The 13,190-nt window shown below is 38.1% G+C and overlaps 1 protein-coding gene across 4 annotated transcripts in view; it reads right to left on the reverse strand.

The window, feature by feature from the left end:
- The window catches only part of CZH18orf25 (chromosome Z C18orf25 homolog), a 46,563-nt gene that overhangs the window by 13,904 nt on the left and 19,469 nt on the right, over positions 1 to 13,190 (reverse strand). The window contains exon 4 of one of the 4 annotated variants that reach the window (XM_032675517.1): positions 6,579 to 9,706. The exons of the other annotated variants lie outside the window; for them this stretch is intronic. Within the exon in view, the coding sequence (XP_032531408.1) occupies positions 9,252 to 9,706 (455 nt within the window). The 3' untranslated portion in view covers positions 6,579 to 9,251. Of the gene's footprint in view, positions 1 to 6,578; positions 9,707 to 13,190 lie in introns of those variants that run through there. 4 annotated transcript variants of the gene reach the window in all.

Below are 13,190 nucleotides of genomic sequence, written 5' to 3' on the forward strand. Positions count from 1 at the left end.
TTTGCTTTTCTCAGCCTTGCCTTTCAGGATGAGATTTGGAAATGAAAGGCACTCGACCCTAGGTTTATCCATATCTATCACTAGTAAATTACCTGCAAAGCCAAGACAATGGCCATGATGCTGCAACAAATCCTGGGATTCCCAACATTTATAAAAGAAGAAATAAGCTATAAATGCTTACATGTGTTTAAACAAAAAAACAAACAAACAAAAAAAAACCCAGTAAAATAAGTTGCAGACAACTACGACCAGATGAAAGTTGCAGTGAAAGCATATAAAAAAATATATCTTCTAAACCTCCTCTGTTCCCAAAAGCCTGTTTCTTTTTTGAGTGCTACATGGATGGGACAGGAGTGGCTAAATGTGGAAATAAATAATACTTGCCTAACCAACTAGGTGATCCTCCAGTGATGTGATGCAAAGTGAATGTGTGGTAGCAAAAAATAAGGACAACTGACTTCAGCTAGGAAATAAAGTGAAAAAATGCTTTCAGGTTGAAAAAGTAAAAGGATTAACTACAACCAATGGTGTAATTCATCATCTTTTCTTTACAAAAGAGACACTCCAAATAATTACTGACTGTAACAGGATTTCAACAGATTAAAAAACAGACATCAAGACAAACCATGCCAGAATCAAAACTTAATGTAGAACAATTAGGAGGTTCCCTGGTCAGTAATTTAAACAATCTACTTAAGAAAAATTGCATCTTTTGAGAACCCAAGATAGCTGGAAGACATACATTTCCCTGGTGACAAGCATTAATTCATTTCTAAAGCAATAAATGCTTGAAAAAGGCAAGGCTGAAAGTTAATAAGCACCAGCAGCAATATACAGCTGTTGACATTTAATGCTAACAGGGGGAGGGAAAGTCTGCTCTTTTTCTTTATTTTTAAAGAATTCAGAGGGAGAGGTCATCATGGGGACAGCATTTCCAAGTGTCCAATTCTCCCTCAATTTACACAGCTCATCAAAACTAATTCTGCTCAGAACAACTGAATCAGAATTCACATGCACAAAAATCCATGTCTACACATATCAGCTTTCATTTTAAGCTTGCAACAGAGAAAATTCAATAATTTCTCATCTGCTACCTGCTCCCACGCTTTTCACAGAGCCACATCTCAGCACTCAGCAATCTAAACAACCTTGTAAGATCCACACTCCTGTTCACCCTTTACTTCATTGCAATGGCAGCACAAGCAAAAAGGGAGGAATCAGCCATGAAGTTTCAGCCTTAGCATCAGCTGCACAGGAAACACAAGGTATTAGCTGGCAGAACCTGAATGAGGAATTTAGTCCTTGAAATTTATGGAGGCAGGCTGGGAGAGCTGAGGGGGTTCACCTGGAGAAGAGAAGGCTCCAGGAAGACTTAAGAGCCCCTTCCAGTGCCTAAAGAGGCTCCAGGAGAGGTGGAGAGGGACTTGGGACAAGGGGCTGGAGGGACAGGCCAAGGGGGAATGGCTTCCCACTGCCAAAGGGCAGGCTTAGATGGGATATTGGGAAGAAATTCTTTCCTGTGAGTGTGGTGAGGGCCTGGCACAGGTTGCCCAGAGAAGCTGTGGCTGCCCCATCCCTGGGAGTGTCCCAGGCCAGGCTGGACAGGGTTTGGAGCAAGCTGGTCTAGTGGAAGGTGACCCTGCCCATGGCAGGGGGGTTGGAACAAGATGAGCTGTAAGGTCCCTTCCAACCCAAACCATTCTGTGATTATAAGCCATTATTTCTCTTTAGCTTTCTTACTTAGTCATGCAGTGCTGAGCTCATCACCTAAACTCCCCCCCGCCGTAGCCAGAGAGAAGAAGTTCAGCCAGGTAATCCCATCCTGGAAATTGCAGCCTGGAGCATCTCCATCTCCTCTGCTTCCCCAGCAAACAGAAAGAACTTAGGCACCGCCTTACCCAAGACACCTCACTTTTACAGAGCTCAAGTTTGGCAAGATGAACTTCTGCCAAGGATTTAAACTTTGCTATGTTTCCTCTGCAAGTAGTGGAAAAAGACTGAAATCTCCAGAGGACTATCCCGGTTAAAATAGTTTTGAAATTAAAAGCCTAATTTCTGTGGTCTGAATTGCCCTCTGGAGTCATCAGTGACTCTTGCAAGGGAAAGACACGGAGCCATATTTAGGTGTGAGTATCACCCCAAGCTTTAAGACACACAGAACAGGTACAGTTATAACAGCAGCAATAATTACAGCACCTTGTTCTTACAAAAAGCTTTCCATTAGTGGACTTGGAAGAGCTCCAAGGTGGTTATTAACCTCCATCCACCCACAGGGGAAACTGAGGCAGGCAGAGATCTGCAGCTTGCTCAAGGATAACAGGCAGAGGAGCTGGGCTTTGCTGAAAACAACACTCCCCTCCAATTACTGAGCTACTTTTAAGCGGTGGATTTTTTGGGGGAGTATAAAATTAGTGCTTAGGAATGCTTTTCCTAAATGCGCAACTGCTAAAAAGGCTACACAAGAGGTAATTGCAAGCCTCACCTCAACAACTTTGCTGTGGGCACTGATGGTCTCAGTCTCAGTACTCTAAATTGCGTTTATTTCTACATAACAAATGAGAACACTGAGACATTTTAAGATAATAAAATACCTAAGAATGCCCTCATTTACAACTGGTGCTTAAATTTAGGAGATAACACCATTTACTGCAAGATTACACAAAACACAGAGTGGACTTTAATACCCTTATAAATTTTAAGATCAGCTGATCATCACTGTAATAGAAATAATCATATTTTGTGTGCCAAAACCTAAAAGATTTGTCAAAATAGCTTTACCGTAGTAGACACATCAGTAACTGATCCAAACAGAAAGTATTGATACACAAGACTATAAGTGACAGGGTTTTTTTTGTTTTAGATAAGCAATAGAAACCTGGTATTAATTAAAACATGACCCAGAGCTGCCATTTCAAAAGTATGTGAAGTTCAAATGGCACAAACTAGCTCAACCCAACAACAATTCACAGAGGGGGATGGGGGCAGATCATCTCTGCTTTTTTATGTTGTTTAACAACATGAACCACTTCATTGCTATTTATATTTATTTATTCATTTATTCCAGGTTACAGTAGTTACATTTCTAAATTTACAAGGTTAAGCAAATAATACATTGTAAATACAATAAAATCAATAGTAGTGTAACAACATTCTCTCTAAAATTATAAAGTGAACTTTATCAGTGAATCCACTTTCCTCACATTTTCCTTCATTTCATACAGTAAAGCTTTTGTGTTTAGGTTTTTTTTAACCATGGTAATAAAATAAAATCAAAACAACACGATCAAATTATTATCTGTTCTCAGACTGCGCAGTTTTTAATGTATCACGTGAAAAGAGATCTCAAAAATTCAAGCCTTGCTGAACAACATTCATTCTTTCAGGCTTTTTGATGACTAGATGGAAAATATCTCAGATTCTTTTTACCAAATTATAAATAAAGATAATAAAGAATTTTTCATTGTGCGTTAAGCAAAGGCACATGGAATATGGCTGTGGATTCAAAACACTGGGAAGTGGCATCCACTTTATATCCCCATATAGGATTTATTTTCTGTGATGCTGCCTAACAATGCATTAATTATGATAACAGATATATTAGCCAGATCAATTCCCCAGTTTCACTTGCAAAACCGTCTCAGGAGGGTTTTGGAAACCATCCCACCCTTACACAGCCATGACAGGTAAAAAAAAAAAAATAAATAACTCCCTGTGTAAACACAGCTTACATTAGGAAAAGGCAGCGAACACACATCCCCTCCAGAAAAACATCACATTTTTGCAAGGACAAACTGCATCTTCCCTTGGAAGGACTTTTGGTGGTCCAGAATAATCCCCTGCTCCATCAGCCTGCGCTTGGAACCCCTCCTCACTTAACAAGCCTGTTTTCCATGTGCCTTCGTTTTGCTGATCCAACACCATGGGAACAGTAAAATTTCCGAGAAAGAACCGTTTTCCAGCTCCATGTTTTTGCAAGGTAACTGTCCATCTCTGTCAATCAGCCCAAATGTTTTGGCTTCTACAGCACACATCAGGCAGCTCGTTTGTCCCAACGCCTCCATGTGTAACTGCAGCAGCCACGCTGCAGACCCTGATTACTTTTAAAAACATCTGCTCAACTGGCCTGAATTACAACCCTCATCAGGCACAGACTCCCCTTAAGGTCAACTGAAGGATTCTCTGGCCAAAAACTGCAGAGCAAATTCAATTTTTAATGAGGTGAAATTAAAACCACTAAAACCAGCAGAAAACTTCTACTAGTATCAATGGGGTTAGGATTTAATTTCTTAATGCCCTTGAAATATTATTTTAAAAAGAGTTTTACAGTATGTGGATACAGGAAGAGATAAAATATATTAATAAGAGAAACCAGTGATAATAAATGTTTCAATTTGTAACATAACTGTCAAATGTAATCCTGTTTTATTGAAGTTAAGATTAGTTTTCCAGTCTCAACTCTAGCAGCTCAGATAAAAACACCTAACAATTCTGCACAAACACTAAAAGACACTGAACTTAAAAAAATAGAGATGTGTATTTCTGCCTGAATTATTTTGTCCTAATACTGTTAAAAATGACACTGAAGGCTTTACATTGTCTTTTTGTTTCTCCCTGCTCAGTTATTTTTGCAATAGAAAAAAATGAAAAAAGTTTCACTGCCTTAACTTGAATTTGGTTTATGTTGTATGCTATTTTTTTTCTAAATAAAACCTGACCACTCAGATGTTTTATCTGAAGCAAAACCCAAAATCCTCAGAGAAATCAGTGTGTGAAGGGTGGAAGCTCCTAAAGACCTTCCATACCAAACCCCACTGGAGGGCAGGGAAGCAGCACGAACTACCTGTGGAAGAACTTGCAGCCAAGGCTGCAAAACCACTGCACACTGAAGCCCCTGGACATCTAAGGCCTCCTAAAATTGGCCTCCAACCCAATTCTAGGAAGAAACTCTTTAAATTTTTATTTACTGCAGTGTCAGTTCAACATTTAGTAGAATTTCAACTGAGCATTTATATTAAGACTTACTTCCTTTACCTGCTGCTAAATTCCAGCTCTGGGGTCATACAGGTATTCCACTTCTCCCATGCTGAAACAGCCCCCACATTGAAAACATGTAATTCAATTGTTTACAATGACAATATAGGAGCTTGGACCAAAGAAGCTGTGGCTGCCCCATCCCTAGAAGTGTCCAAGCCCAGGCTGGATAGGGCTTGGAGCAACCTGGGAGAGTGGAAGGTGTTCCTGCCCATGGCAAGGGGGTTGGACTGGATGAGCTTTAAGGTCCTTTCCAACCCAAACCATTCTGGGATTCTGTGAACAGGCCAATTAGGTTTAAACTGGCACCATCATCCCTGGAATTACACCAGTCTACACCATCTACAGCAGCTGATCTGACTCGATGCATGTGACTTTTTCAAACCATAAGTAAAATTCCTTAAAGGAACTAGAATGTTTCTTTACACCATTCTGAAGTATAAAACCCAGGGCAATTAGGGAAACTCTAAATTATCATCAGTGGTCTCCACATCTGTGCAAAACTCCTACTTGATTTTTCCTCTACTTGTCAAATGTGGTGGTTTTGAAGTGATTTGATGAGACGTGAACATAAACATACATTCAAAATGCAACTCTGGGAAAGTAGAAGAGTTTCCTTCTGATAATCCTAAAATAGTCTTAAATAAGTCAGATAGCTCTCATGAAACACGGAATGGGTAAGATTAAAACCTTTGTCAAAATTTCAGCTGAAGAAATTTTAACTCCCTGAAAGTTTCTAGTCAAAGCCCTTTGGAAATAAGAGCTTGTAATGGAAATCACGACAAATTTAACAGCAGCCGTGTAATATAGTAGAAATATTCCCAGGAGGGGAAAAAAAAAAAAAAATCTGAAACTCTATATTGGGAATCTGTTTTCTCAAAGAGATGCCAAAGGCTGCCACACACACTTAAAACAGAGACTCATCACTAGTATCGGAATCTGAAGGTTGGTTTCTGAATCTCTCAGATTCAGAACACAAAGGTAGAAGAGAGATGCTCCTGTTTAATGGCACAGGCTGCCAAGTCCTTCATCAGGTAGGTTATACTACACCTGAACAGCAGAAAGGAGGGGTTCCCCTCTCAGTTTCAGGCCAAACATAATTCCTCACATGGAAACCCAGCTGGTGGAGCAGATATCCAGCTGTGTGGATCAATAAACACTCTTCATTTCAAAGGAGATGATTTATGACAAAGCTGAAGATTCAGCTCCAGTTTTGAGCCAAAGTGGAAAGAGTGACCAAAGAATATTTACCACTTACAACCACAGGTGTTTTTAACACTAGGTAGCATTTGTGGGGAAACTAAGTTAAAATTATACCTTATATAAATTATTCTCTCAGTCTTCTGGGTGCCTTGAGATAATTTTATCCTAGAAAGAGTACAGCTTCAAGGTCTGTATGCTCAACTTCTGTCATCCTCTGCTTGTTTTCTCATGTTCACAGCTGCTTGCATTGAAAATAACAACTAACAGTGATGGATAAAAATAAAAGGTTTTTCACTTGTTGCCTGCAGTAAACAAATCCATATTTTTATCTATTAATACACTGATTTATTTTTTTTTTAAAGACTACCTGACTAACATATTAAAGATTGGCAGAAATTTCACTGGCTACATCCCTAATGAAGTTATAAAAGTTATAATCCATTTATGAGATCCACATGTAAAGGTGTTTCAGTCTGAGAGATAAATAAGTTCAGCTGAACTCTTTACACAATTTGTTCTGAAATACCTAATTGTTCTCTATATATTATTTTACAAAAAGAGGTTAAGGGCATGCTTACAGACATACGCATTAAAAGAAACCAGTCACTGCAAAAAGCTGCTTCTGCATGCAGGGGAAGATTTATAAAGTTGTCATGCTTTAAAATATGCTGCTCTTACTGTCATCATAAAGGTATTTAAATATATATATATATATAGGTATCAAATCTATGAACACCAGAAGGATCCATTTTGGTGATTTTTTTTATATCAGCAAATACTCTTCCCTGAAGGATCTTGTATTTTAAACAGATGAGGACAAGTTGATCAAATTGCAATCAAACACAGAATAACTCATTTAACTTTTACCTGAAATGCACACAATTTCAGACGAGAGAGTTTTCTAACAAGTTCATATCAAAATCTTTGTATAAAAATTATGCATGAAGGTGATCTGAAAAGAACTTTACCCCAGTACTTAAAAATTATCTCCTGCATAGTCTTTCAAACAGCTACTCTGAAAATAACACAGCTCTCTAACCTAATTTTTTTTTAATGAAGGCATCACATACCTTAAAAAAAAAAAAAGTCTATGGCAACAATAATGTTAAAACACCAGTGTGAGTATCATGCTGATAACAAAAAGCATTTCTTGAGTTCCTGTTACAGGTTTGATCCAAACTGCCACATAAATTGATGGAAAAACTCCCACTGATTTCAGGGAGGGGGGAAAAAAAAAAAAGCCAGATCTACAGCAGATACTGTGGTTACTTCCAACAGGAAGAAAACAAATTACACTAAAATAACTAGTAAAAAAGTGACTGTGGTTTAAAAAGCAAAGTAACACAGCTAAAGGAGACCTACAGTGTTCTCTTTACCTAAACTATGTCTGTGCACACCTTCAATTTCCACTGTAAGAATTTTGATTTGCATTTGCATTTAAAAGTTTTATCAAGTTCTACCTGATGATAAATATACATTTTTTGGTAGCTACAGAGAAGTTACTTCCCATGAAGAAAGGCCTTAACACAGAGGTGACCAAAAAAATCCCCATAACAATAGTAAGTAAGAATTAAGTAGAGACTTCTAATATACACTTTAAAATAATCCTACTTTAAACATCACAGTTTCAAGCCTGTCTATTCAGGATAACTATTAGTATTATAAAAAAAATTAAAAATCCACACAACAGCAAATTCTTGTATTATTTAAATGAAACTAATGCTCTGGCATTCCCCATCACGAGTAAATAATGATTTCAGTGGCATTCAAGCGTGGTTCAGTCTGACCCAGACCAGCAGCCCTTCAGACCACCATGGTGTTTACTTATCTGGCTGTCAAGCCTCCCTTCAAATTCCTGTGCCAAGAACCAATCCATCCCCTGACTGGTGCTTATCTTGGGGCAGACAGGACTATTTTTATTCCAGCATGAAGGATGTGGTTCGTCCGTAAATACAGGAGGGAAGCAGCAGTGCTTTGTGTGCACAGGTTGGGTGTGACTCATCCCATCTCAATTCAGCCAGAAGTTATCTCGTATAAACCGCTGATAAGGGAGGTTTGGACAACTAATGGAAGAGAAAGACACTGCTGGGAGACATCCTCAGCGGGGGCTTATCTCTTCCCACTGACTCAGAAGGAGACCCAGGGAACAGCAAACTGGACACCTGGAATTAGTGGAGATGACTTTCACCCAAACCAAACACACACACACACACACACACACACACATATATATAAATATATATATACATGTGCCTATTTGTGCATACAGTTTAAGACAGCTGCATCCATAAGCATGCCATGTGCAACACTGCAGTGACATTGATTAAAAAAAAAAAAATCTGGACAGAAAATGAACTACTAAATGGGAGACAAAAAAAAAAGTAAAAATCCATTGTGCACAGTTATATATATATCTCTCTCTAAATACTTAAGGTAAGCTTATTTACTGCTTCTGCCTAAAAAGGAAGAAGAAAAAGCTAATGTGTGATGTGTTCAAGCTGTAAAACTTGTGAGTAAGCGGAGTTAAGGAAATGTCATGGGTCTGTATCTAGTCTGGGTCTCTAAGGTACTTTACCTCCTTAAATATAAAACTTATTTCCTTATATAAATGTTTTAACATGCAAAAAAGGGCATCTGGATGAATACCCTGAATGCTCCTATTGTAGCAAACATAGCTCTACTGCTTTTGGGGTATCTAAACAAGGATTCTAAGTTATATTTTCCCGAGTTTGATGATGAAAGCTTAGGGTGGTTCCCCTCCCCAACACCTTTAAAGGTGTTTATATGTTTGTGCTGGCACATGCATGTGGGTATGCTGTGATTTTTTTTTTTTAAACTACATATATTCTCTATAAATTAGAAATAACCAAACGATACCATGGCAGTAAAACCCAGAAGAGAAAACAAAACAAACATATACAAAGAGAAAAGCAAACCTCATTTTTCAGCATAGTCCAAAAATAACATCAAGATTGCAAAGATTTGATTTTCTTTTCCCCTCCTCCCCCCCCTTAAGTTTATGATTGATTCAGATCAGGCTCTGCAATATTCCCATTCTCTGGAAAGATAGGTGGAAAATTGTTATTAAAAGTCGCTGGAAACTCGAGAGTAGCATCGACATTCTGATAGCCCACGTAAGAATTAAACGACTGCTGAGGAAGTACTTGGCTATCAGGCATCTGTATGAAAGCCCCTGACTGCGTGGTAGGGGGGATTCTTTGGCCAACTAGTTGAATTTTGGGTTCCCTGGGCTCCAGTTGCTGCTTGCTCTCTTCGTCCGTGTCAAGACGGGTTAGCTTTTCTATCCACATGCGGAATTTCTCCTCTGTCTGCCTCTGCATCTCGGCAAAGCAGTTCATGGCCTCTTCCAGGACATTGCCTATGCAGTTCCTATCCCACACGGTGCCCCTGTCAAGCAATCCTGGAATTTCCCTGGTCGCTCCTCCAGATCCCCCAGCACGACTGAAGCCAGCTTTAAAGACATTGAGGCCATTTGATAAGTCATCGTTAAGTAAGAACAAAATATTGTTTATTAAGGCATGTTAACTCAGGAAAACAACTTTTCTAATTCTGTCCCTGGGATATGACAACATGAGAGGAATTGACAAATATTAAGCAACAGTTATACTGTCAAAGAAAGGTAACATTTTATACTCACTGAGGTTATAATAGAAATTTTGGCTTCAAAATTATTGTTATTCTAGAAGTCTCAGGCAATTCTGTCAAAAAAGTCTGGTTTTTTTCAAGAGATAAACCAAATTACTCCAACTCCCTTGCAATTTCTGTTTTGAATTCAAGTGAGGGTGCAAAAAACCATTATACATGTTCAGTCCTGTCAAGCTGTGATCCAAAGTGCTACTGTTCAACTGATAAACCTTGAATAATTACGTGCATTTTACTTACACACTTGAATCCTTTTATAACGGGCTGTTAAACACAGACAAAACTGTACACGAGATAACAGGGATAAAGGCTGATATAGTGGCTGCAGCACCTGAAGCAGCCAAGCCCAAAGCTCTTGGTCCAGTTTTGGAAAACACAGTGAATGCGGATGAGGAGAACACACAACACAAATATGGGATAATTTGTGAGAGCTGTGCTAACACAGGAGGTGAGAGCAGCCTCTGCCCAGTGTGATGGACACAGCTCCATCACAAGGACAATCCACACAACAGCAGTGACCAGCCTCACTCCAACTAGGACCACGCCCTCCACTGGCATTCCTAGAAAACAGGGAATGTTTGCAACGGAATTGTTCTCCGTGCTGCTATCCATCAAAAAGATGTGGGAAATTACTAGCTTTGGGATTATGAGAAAGAAGTTTAGCAGCAAAAGGGCCATCCTCATTACCTCACTCTTCATATCAGTAACAAAAGGCATCTTTTTGGTATCTGTATTTCTAAGCTTAAGAGTCCACTCAGGAATTATCTAGGAAGCCATAAACCTTCAAGAAAACAAAGCTCTGTACCTGTTTGAGGAATCATAAACAATATGTGCATGCCACCCAAACACACAAACGTTACCTCAGGTAATTCCAAAACAAGACAAGCACCACATTAAGCTACACAAAGCAGCTACAAAACCCGACAATTTAATATGTAAATGTGAAACTTGCGGCATCCTCTAGCTTAAGAGTAATAGAAAATATCCTAAGAATGAGACAAATTATTGCACAGCCTAAGCAAATATTTACTAATAAAAACATAAGGCACTAAATCTTTATTGGGATTTCACTGCGTACATGAAATTACAGTATTACTTAAACACCACATTCTTTTCAGGAGCTGTTTAAATGAGGTATACACAGGTCCTTCAGTAACAGCTAAAGAAAGACCAGGATTATTTTCTTATTTCTGAGCAGCTACAAAACCCCCTAATTTTTAAGTCTTTCTCCCCCATCTGTTTACCTATCAGACAGGCTGGAAATTCAGCATTCAGGTCCTCTGCTCAAAAATAATTACTTCATAGCAAGTAATTCACATCCCTCCTACTGCATTTTAACTACAAATAATTATGTAATATGCTAACTTATTTCTAAAAGATGGGTTGGTTACTTTTGTGTATTCAATATCTTTTTCATCCCTGAAAAAAATATTTCTCCTGTTCAATTACTCCTAGCATTGAACATCCAATATAATGCAGTTTATTTGTCACTAGTCAGGGATCTTATCCTAAAATCAAGGAACTAAATGACAGTCTGATTTCCATAGGCTTATTAATAGGTAATGTTAAATTTTAATTTATTAATTTATATTTAATTTATTACTATTTAAGTAAAAACTATTGATGGTGATACATGAGACAATTTACCTAAGTTTTTAAAGTTAAGAATGAACTAGAATGATAAAGTTGACAAAACTGTTTTGTGAACTGAAGAAACTATGTATTAAAATATATATAACCCTGCAATACTATTTTTAAAAGGCATCAGTCATAATGCATCTACAATTTACAGCAGCATCAATGTTTCAAATGCTTCCCTTGCAGTTATTATAACAAGCCTTATTCAATCTTTTCTTTATTTCGGGGTTAAAAAAAAAATTAAGCCAAAAAAGTAATTTTATATATTAAAAATGCTAGCATTTATTTAACTAGTCCCTCCTCTGTCTAGAAACTTAAACCTGTGTAATAGTTTTTTTCAGTTATGCCAAGTTTGCAGTGAAGAAATTTGCAGTCACAAAGGGGTCAGAATTCAAGATTCGTATCCTATTTTCAAGACACCAGCTCCTGCAAAATAGCACCTAAGAAATGCCCCAACACTGTATCTTTATGAGATCTATTAAGTACTAAGTATTAACCAAATCCAAAGTTATTTAATTTAGGAAGTCTGACAATGTAAAAATTTAAGACATGCTTCCCCTTCATTCTAATTAGGAATGGTTGATTCCCCTGTGTCATTTATGCTACAGATTTCCAAATTAACATCTTACTGCAAACCACTTTCGACAGACTATTTTTTTTCCTATCTGTTAAATATAATTGTCATTCTGAGTAGCTTGCACCAAATTCATCCTTTGCAAGATGCTTCTTCGAGGGTCTGTGCACAATTATTGGGAGGAAGGAACGTGGACACACTGTGCCCCCCCTCTTTGGGTTTCTGCTTATCAAAAAACTCTTCTCCTTTTTATTTTTTTTTTTTTTACAAAGTGAGGTGAGACTTTTCCAACATCAACACTCAAACTTTTTAATAGATTTTTCTGAAAGCCTGAAACATGAGTCACTCACGACTTCAATTAGGATTTTTCCGAGTTGCAGAAAGCACAATGGTAGTGAAATGTCAATGTTTTCGTGTTTTTAAAGACCCCTTCCTTTTTCCAAGAAAGAAGTGTTTACAGAGAAATAAATATTTATTCCCAGACTTGCTCTCATGCCAATTGCATTCAGAGTCAATTTGCAGCATCAAAAGTGAGACTGTTTAAAGGAGTAACTTCCAGCAGCAGCAAGTCCAGCAGAACCTATTCCGGGACTTTTATGCTATGTTTATATGGTGTTTAAGAATGGTAAAATCCTAAATGCCAACAGAGAGGCTCAGTCACTAAAAGGTAAAAAATTGCTTCTCATCTGCAATAACCCAAAGATCATGGCATTCCCTGAAATAAAGAGCCCAAGTTTACGACTGCTCAGGTCAGGGAAACAATTCTCATGAGCACACATGAAGTTTAGACTGAACCTGTATTTTCAGGTGTAAAATAACACCACAGGATGCATTCAGAATAACACAACTTACATTGTGCTTATCTCCTGTGCAGCTCACAATGCTTGTATTGAAGTACCACCAGCAATATCTCAACTCTTCAATCTTTCCTGAGGAGAAAACCAAGCCTGCCGCTATTTTAATCCGCAGTACACTTGAGTTCAGCAGAGAGAACTGACTCTCTGCAGCACAACTGCTCTCCTAGCAACTTCATGGCATTATTTTCACTGAACATTTTCCTTACCTTACAAATTTAGCCAAA

The sequence above is a fragment of the Chiroxiphia lanceolata genome, chromosome Z, assembly GCF_009829145.1.
Source record: "Chiroxiphia lanceolata isolate bChiLan1 chromosome Z, bChiLan1.pri, whole genome shotgun sequence".
Taxonomy (NCBI): domain Eukaryota; kingdom Metazoa; phylum Chordata; class Aves; order Passeriformes; family Pipridae; genus Chiroxiphia; species Chiroxiphia lanceolata.